We start from the raw sequence: 8,509 nt of genomic DNA, 5'->3' as shown, positions 1-8,509 counted from the left end.
AACTCCTGCCCGGAGGCCGAGGCCCGGGCGCGCACCGGGTCGGAGTCGGGCTCGGCAGGTCCCGGGAGTGCGCGCCTCCTCCCCGAAGTCCCGGGCAGCTGCAGACACGGAGAGCAGGAGAGCCGGGAAGGAGGAGGGGAGGGGGCGGGGGCGGCCGGCGGCGGCGGGCGGGGAGGAGCCGCCGCGGGTCCTGGCCAGGGGAGGAGGCAGCGGCAAAAGCGGCGGCGGCGGCGGAGGAGGAGGCGGTGCTCGCGCCGGGCAGTAGAGCGGCGCTGGGACCCGTGCGGCCGTGACCCCCGGCTCCCTCGAGGCCCAGCGCAGCCGCAGCGGACAAAGGAGCATGTCGGCGCCGGGGAAGGCCAGTCGTCCGGCCGCCATGAGGCTCCGGTCGCCGCTGGGCCCGCGCCGCGCTCCTGCCCGCCTGGGCTCCGGGGCGGCCCGCTAGGCCAGTGCGCCGCCGCTCGCCCCGCAGGCCCCGGCCCGCAGCATGGAGCCACCCGGACGCCGGCGGGGCCGCGCGCAGCCGCCGCTGTTGCTGCCGCTCCCGCTGTTAGCGCTGCTCGCGCTGCTGGGAGGCGGCGGCGGCGGCGCCGTGGCGCTGCCCGCCGGCTGCAAGCACGATGGGCGGCCCCGAGGGGCTGGCAGGGCGGCGGGCGCCGCCGAGGGCAAGGTGGTGTGCAGCAGCCTGGAGCTCGCGCAGGTCGTGCCCCCAGATACTCTGCCCAACCGCACGGTCACCCTGTGAGTATCTACCGCGACGCCCGATCCTCCCCCGCTCGGCTCTTTCTTATCTCTCCGCTCAACTTTGGAGCGGGGGCCAGCCGGCACCCACGCGCCTTTGTGTGGAGCTGTAGGCAGGGGGTGGTGCTAGGAAAGACCTCGTGTGCTTGGCATGGGTGCAGTTCAGGGAAAGGCAAGGGAATCTGCGTCCGAGCTGCCTCCCAGCTCCACTAGTTTGCAAAGTAAAGTTTTCGGGTTCTTAGACGCTCCCCGCGCTGTCCCCGGCGCAGCGCTTTTGGGCTGCGCGGTGCCACGTGAGGATGCAAGTAAACACGCAGTCGACAGAGTTAAAGCTCATTCATCCTGGGCTTGGGTTTCCAGAAAACACAGTGCTTGATTACAAGCGCCAGTCCTTCTGCTTCTTTGCAAATTAAGTTACACTTACGTGGTAGAGTTTGCAAAACACAAGGACTGTGTGCGAGCCCAAACCCCAAGACGCTTCCTTTGCCTTTTGCTATCTTAGTTTTATTACAGTTAAAGAGCACCTTTTAAGATAGAGTTGTTATTAAGGGCTGGAAACCTTTCAGATCAATCTGTTTATGTACCTTGCAGTCCCGTTTTCGTGTCTGTGAGGGCTCATATTTAAAAGCCAGGAACATTGGAACTGAAAACTGTGGGTTTGTTGAGCCTTCCAACTCGAGGGATTTTTGATTTTCGGATTGAGTTTCCACCTGGAAGGAAAAATTTTGGTAACTCACTTGTGCTGGGATTCACGGTTCAGTTTTGCAAACGTAGTTTTGCCAATTCTAGCTGAACAGTTGGCCCCAGTGACTGTCGAGTTTGTTTGCAGAAGGATGAATTGGTTTGGAAAGTTTTGAGTCTAAGTGTTTCTCATGGGTATTTTGTTCAACTGAAATGTGAGTCCCTTGGCTCGGGGTTCCTCTATGTTGTTTTGGTTGGTTTCCTAAAAAAAGAATCAAGGCAGCCACTATACAAACATGAATGCAAGGGCCGCAGCATGATCTATGAAAACACTTAAAGTATGGTTTTAAATGTAACCCAAATTCAGCAGGAGTATATACAGGTAGGCCAGGTATACATTTCATTACTAACACCTTTGTTTACCGTTCATTTCCATTTTTTGAATTAGGAAACATTTAACCATGAAAACTGTGTCTATGTGTCTATTTATGGAGGCATGAAGATGGGTGAAAGAGTTTTTGTTTTGTTTGACTCCGTTACTAACACGTTACCATTTGGTGGTGGCAGCAGTTATATTTATTTATTTCTTAGCCAGATTCTTTGAAGTGGAAATTTTCGGTATGGGACTTTAATTACAGTCCAAGTGGAGAAGATCCCAATGTTGGAGGAGATTTTCTTTGTTACTCTGCAAAAATTAGTCATCATGCAGTTATGTTATAAACATTTAGGTTTTGGGTCAATGAGTGGCATTTACGTTGACTCATGTTTAGGTCCAGTTTTTCTGACTTAAAATTGTCCACAATTTCAGCTGGATTAGGTCAACTACTAGTAAATTGTTGATTTTGCTTTGCAGAAAAAAATAGGGGATATGGTGGTGAATTGATTTTGAGCATATTATCAGTTAAACGATTTTACTACATTTTTTAGGAACTGGTTAAAATATAAGTAACTATGAAATGTCATTTTAATCCAGTTTTTTTGTTTGTTTTTTTTTGCCTGAAAGCTTTTTAGATGAAAATAAAGTTAAGGTTGGGCATGGTGGGCTCACACCTGTAATCCCAGCGCTTTGTGAGGCCAAAGCGGGTGGATCCCTTGAGGTCAGGAGTTCAAGACCAGCCTGGCCAACATGACAAAACCCTGTCTCTACTAAAAATACAAAAATTAGCCAGGCATAGTGGCGTATGCCTGTCATTCCAGCTACTTGGAAGGCTGAGGCAGGAGAATCACTTGAACCCGAGAGGTGGAGATTGCAGTGAGCCGATCGCACCACTGCACTCCAGCCTATGTAACAGAGTGAGACTCCGATTCAAAAAATAATAATAAAATTTGTTTAGTGAATGGGAAGAAGATACAATTAAGGATCAATTAAAGCTGTTCTGCCAGTCGTGGTGGCTCACGCCTGTAATCCTAGCACTTTGAGAGGTGGAAGTGGGTGGATCACCTGAGGTCAGGAGTTCGAGACCATCCTGGCCAACATGCTTAAAACCCCATCTCTACTAAAAATACAAACAATTAGCTGGGCATGGTGGCGGGCACCTGTAATCCCAGCTACTCGGGAGGCTGAGGCAGGAGAATTGCTTGAACCCAGGAGGTGGAGTTTGCAGTGAGACGAGAAGGCACCATTGCGGTTCAGCCTGGGTAACAAGAATGAAACTCCATCTCAAAAAAAAAAAAAGAGAAAAGTTGTTCTGGCTGAAGAGGGTTCAAGGTATATGAGGCCCCCCATAGAGGGGTCTTATGGGCCAGTTTCCTCATTTTACTGGGGAAAGAGTTAGAGTTACTGTAGATAAGGGACTCGCTCACTAGAATTCTCATAGTAGCATCTCAGTCCACGTCCCATATTCCCATCCTGCAGTTCCGATGCTTTCTCATTCCTCACCTTGCCTTCATCTTAGTTGAGCACAGTTTTTGTTGAGTGGCCCCTAGGTAGTAGGTAGCGTGTTGAAGTTTGGACTGTGTGGTAGTGCCTAGGGCTGCTGCAGATTACTACAGGCTTGGTGGCTTGAAACAACAAATTTATTCGCTCGTAGTTCTGGAGGCCACAAGCCCCAAATCAATCTATTAGCAGGGCTGTGCTCTCTATGAGGACTTTAGGAAGAATTTATGCTTGCATCTCTCATCTTCTGGTTTTCCTTGGCTTGGAGCAGCATCACTTAAGTCTCTGCATCTGTCTTCCATTGGCCTCCCTGTGTGTCTGTGTGTCTCAAGTCCTTCTCCCTGTGTGTCTGTGTGTGTCAAGTCCTCTCCTTTCTCTTTTAAGGATACCAGTTATTGAATTTAGGGTCCACCCTAGGTCCAGGATGATCTCATCCCAAGATCCTTTAATTAAATACATCTGCAAAGACCCTGTTTACAAGTAAGATCACGTTAAAAGGTCAGGACTTGGACGTTTCTTTCTATGAAACACTGTGCAGCTCACGACAGAATACAAATAAAAACATGGTCTTTCTTCTCCAGGAAATTACAGATATTTGGGGAGAAAAATTCATGACTAAGTCTCAGAACAGTATGGTCGATGCTCTATTACCAGGGTGCACATGCAGCAAAAGAAACCCAGAGGAGGGCAACCAAGGCCTCCTTCTCCCTCAATCCTAGTGGGATTGAGGATCCTGAGCCAATTCTGGAAAGAGGAAAAAGAGCACTGTGGGGCGGGCGCAGTGGCTCACACCTGTAATCGCAGTACTTTGGGAGGTTGAGATGGGCAGATCACTTGAGGCTGGGAGTTCGAGACCAGCCTGACCAACATGATGAAACCCCATCTCTACTAAAAATACAAATATTAGCCAGACGTGGTGGCTTGCACCTGTAATCCCAGCTACTAGGGAGGCTGAGGCAGGCAGGAGAATCGCTTGAACCGGGAGGCGGAGGTTGCAGTGAGTGAAGATCGTGCCACTGCACTTCAGCCTGGGTGACAGAGTGAGACTCTGTCTTAAAAAAAAAAAAAGAAAGAAAAAGATAACTGTGAAGAAAACGGTGAGGGAACAAGGGGAGGAAATGATGGGTTGGAAGTGGGGGACCCCAGGTGCCCACGGGTTTGGAGAGGACAGTATCTGGTTATGCTGCTGTGCAGTTGCTGTTGCTGGAATGTCAAAGGTGTCTAGTGCCCAGGGTGGTCAGAGAGGAGTCTGTAGCGGCCGAGTCGAGGACAGCCAGGCTCCCTGTTTTGAGCCTTTATCACTTAGGTGTGGCCAGGTGTTTTCAGCTGAGTTGTGATGTGGCCACAGAGAAGAAAATTAACTGATGGGAACTGGGAGAATGGCAAAGATGGGATTTAATTTTTTTTTAATCATGAAAAATAAAGCTATTTCTATTTAGTGGATGAACTGGTCTTCATCATAGCCTGAAAGTCAGATCCTTCGACAGTATCGATGAACACCACTTGTTTCTGTAGCTATGCTTAAAGAAAGGTCTGGCAGAAATCCTAGGCTTAACTGTGTGTTCCCCGTGTCTCAGGTAGACTTTTGTATTGAGGGATTAAACTGCTTCTATTATTACAACACAGAAATTGAATAAAAATTTACCTACATTTAATGTTTTTGTTGAAAATATACTTATTTACTATATTTCTGTGATTTATATTAAATCTTGCTCAATAATGTAAGTTTTGAAAGTTCTGAGGATTTCATTGAAGGAAAGTTTTACAAATTTATCACTGCCTTTCTAAATGCAGGTTCCTCGTGATGCTACATGGTGACTCTAGACAAATAAAAATATAAAACAAAAATTACTTGTAATTTGTCAGATAACCTCCAGGTTTTTCTCAGACTAACACACTAAAATAGTGTGTAGAGTTTTGGTTCTTCATGTTTGTTATCAAAGAACTAATAGTTATTTTGGACATCACCAGTGTGGCTCAGTACAAAGTACAAGAAAAGAAATGCTCGTATTGTTCAGAGACTTAAATCTAGTTAGGAGGAAGGATTTGCACAATAGGAAGCAGACATTTAGGGAACAATTAAAAGACTATCCCTCATTAAGTAATAAATCCTGTGCTGGAGACTGTTTCAGTGCTTCAGGAAGCCCAAACGGGAGAAATCAGTGTGGCTGGGGAGTCCTTGGAAGGTATTTTATTTTCCTGGAGAAGTTAGGACTTGAGCATGGGCTAAAGGAAGGGAAGGATTGGATAGTGGGGAGAAGGCATTCGGGAGGAAGGGTGGCAGGTGGTGGCTGGCCCACTTGAAGTGGAGAGACTGTATCGGGCGAATAGTGGAGAGGGCTTTTGGAACCATCGGCTCGTATGTGGTATTTCAAACACAGGCCTGGTTGGGGTCAGTTAGGAGAGAGTGCACAGAGGGGGGAGAGGAGGTAGCCCAGGCAGAACCACACTGGAACGTGGAGGAACATGAACAGGAGGCTGAGAAGGAGCCTCTGCAGAGGCTGTGGGGAGCACCAGGGGAGAATCTCATCCTGGAAGCTAAGAGAAGTTTATGTGTCAAGGCTGGAATGGCCCTCCCAGTTGAGGTGTTGAGAGATTAAGCCAGAAAGACCAAGGAATAAACACCACTGGATTTGATGGCCTGGAGTCTGGTGCCCTCCGTGAGCAGTGTCCATGCATCACAGGTGAATAAGCCAATTTGGGTGGCCTGAAAAGAGAAGTGGGATGGGAGCACAGATGAAGGGTTTGGCTTTTGATGGCAGCTGGGAAGTTCATTCTCCACATGTGTAGTCAATGCACCAGATAGCAATAACTTAAGTATAGCCTGATAATGACTGTATGGCAGACGCATCTGAATGTGGTTTGGAGTTCCAAGCTTGGGAGCCTGGGAGTGGCCCACCCGGAAAATCATTTCTTATCTATGAGGAACACGTGAGTCTCCATCTTATCCCATGGAACATGGGCCATATGGGGGATCAAGGCCCTTTAGGGTTAATTGAAGGTTGCCAGGTGGAGACTGTTGCGGGGAAGGTGCTAAGTGAAGATGCTGAGTGAACTGCATGCTTTTTTTTTTTTCGAGATGGAGTCTCGCCCTGTTGCCCAGGCTGGAGTGCAGTGGGGCGATCTTGACTCACTGCAGCCTCTGCCTCCTGGGTTCAAGCGATTCTCCTGCCTCAGCCCCCCGAGTAGCTGGGATTACAGGTGCATGCCACCAAGCCCAGCTAATTTTTTTGAATATTTAGTAGAGACAGGGTTTCACCATGTTGGCTAGGCTGGTCTTGAACTGCTGACCTCGTGATCTGCCCGCCTCGGCCTCCCAAAGTGCTGGGACTACAGGCGTGAGCCACCACTCCTGGCTGTGAACTGCATGCTTTTTGCAAGTTGAAAGTTTCTCTGCTCAGCCTGTAGCCACTAGGGCATGCAGTTCTCCTGTCCAGCCCACCAGCACTGAACTCTCTCCCCTGCATGTAAGCCCTCAGTGAAACTCCATGTTCTGTTCACTAGCTCTGGGTTTCTTCTTGAACCTGGCGCAATTCCTTCTGGAGTGGGTAGGGGTTCAGCAGAATACCTTGTCTTGGGAGAAAGGGTGGAACATGGGTGTCAAGGCAGGCGGGAGGGCAGTGGGGTGCAGGTGGGACGAAGAGGGAATTCTGGCCCCGTTGCTTCTATTTTCTCAAAGACATCTAGGCAGGGCGAGGGAAAAAGGGGCCAAGAGGAAGGGGAAAGAGAAGAGAAATGTTCTTTTGGAATGTGAACCTACTGGGGATTGCAGAAAAGTCAGCGGGGAGGATCTTTTTCCAGTTTTGCCTTCTGATCAGATTCAAAGGGAGATGGTCAGTGCAATTGTTTTTCTCCACCTGGATTCAGCCTAGTGATGGGAATCCTTGGGTGTGGCCAGGTTGCTTCTTTGCCAGGTGAGTGCAGCCAGGGGAGAGAGGAGCAAAGTGATTATAATCTGTAGCCCAGCAAGACGTCACGGCCTGAATTCTCACCAGCAGAGCCACTGGATCAAGAGTAAGATTGTTATCTTTGAATGCAAAATCTTATATACGTCTGCAGCCTGATTTCTCAATACCCAGCACGGATTACTTTTTCCATGGACATCGGTTGAGGCGGTGTTATGTTGTAAATACAGTGGCCAGTGGTTCAGGGTTAAAATAAGACGTGATGCTTTCATCCAAGGGTCAGTCTTTTATACAAATTATTTGCTCTTCACCAAGGTGTACCTCTCAATGTCCCCTGAGAATTTATATTTTGCTTCCTGTGTACCTTTGCTGACACCCTTACCTTGGAACCCCTGTCTGGGAAATTCTGGGATATTCTTTAATACCCAACTCAGCTGCTACGAACTCTTCACTGTTGTGGCATTTTGATCCTTCCATCCCTGAACCCAGGTAGCTATTAGTGTTTGTGCTCTTGTGTCACTTTCTATGATACTGGTGCTTCTCTCAGAATGCATATACCCTTGAAAGCAAGGACTCTGACTTGTCTTCGCACAGCGCCTCGAGTATGGGTGGGTACGTAATTGTTCTTTATGGGCAAGAGTAATGCTAACAGAGATACGACTACGTGGTGGAAAAGCAGGAAAAGTGGGGGATAGAAGACGGATGCAAATTCATGTTTACCTTATTATAGCAAATGAGAACATGTGTTTATTTAGTTTATTAGGTTCATAGCTGTGGGATCCCTGATTCAAGGATGGGTATGTTAAATCTATCTGCAGTCACATGTGATCTACTTGATCTTGTGTGTGTGGCAAGCACACACATAAAGACTGTGTTGGAAAGTGGCTCGAATTCCTACCGGGAATATTGCTCAGAAATCTTGCAGGATTGAGGGCACAGTTTGGCATTTGGTCCATGAATGCAAGTCGTAAGCTTTTCTGATATGATGACAGGGTTGCGTATCACCCAGACTCAAAATCCTGTTGTTTCTTGCCTGCTTGGAGTCCTCCAGCACCAGGAGAGCACATGAGAGAAGTTGGTGGGTTTGGCAAGATACCAAGTCCCAAAACAAACGAATATGGTAATGTTTTGGTGAGGTTGCTCCCAGTGCAGCTCCAGCTTCTGTTCCCAGGAGCCTGTAAAGATGGTTTAAAAAACAAAGACAGAAGTAAAAACTCCTGAAAGTAACTCAGAAAATGACACGGGATGAAGTTTCTTGGAAGACTATTCAATGACTTATTTTTCCATTCAGCTGCTTCTCAGGAGG

The 8,509-nt window shown here is 48.3% G+C and overlaps 1 protein-coding gene across 2 annotated transcripts in view; it reads left to right on the top strand.

Moving 5' to 3' along the window:
- The first annotated feature begins 219 nt into the window (after window positions 1-219).
- Window positions 220-8,509, top strand: part of ADGRA3 (adhesion G protein-coupled receptor A3) — a 127,960-nt gene continuing 119,670 nt past the window's right edge. Inside the window, exon 1 of one of the 2 annotated variants that reach the window (XM_054485098.1) lies at window positions 220-741. In XM_054485098.1, coding sequence (XP_054341073.1) covers window positions 488-741 — 254 coding nt within the window. In that variant the 5' untranslated portion in view covers window positions 220-487. The remainder of the gene's footprint in view (window positions 742-8,509) is intronic. The other variant, XM_054485100.2, reaches the window with a different exon arrangement.

The sequence above is a fragment of the Pongo pygmaeus genome, chromosome 3 (assembly GCF_028885625.2).
Source record: "Pongo pygmaeus isolate AG05252 chromosome 3, NHGRI_mPonPyg2-v2.0_pri, whole genome shotgun sequence".
Lineage (NCBI taxonomy): Eukaryota > Metazoa > Chordata > Mammalia > Primates > Hominidae > Pongo > Pongo pygmaeus.
This window is presented reverse-complemented; position numbering and strand designations above follow the sequence as displayed.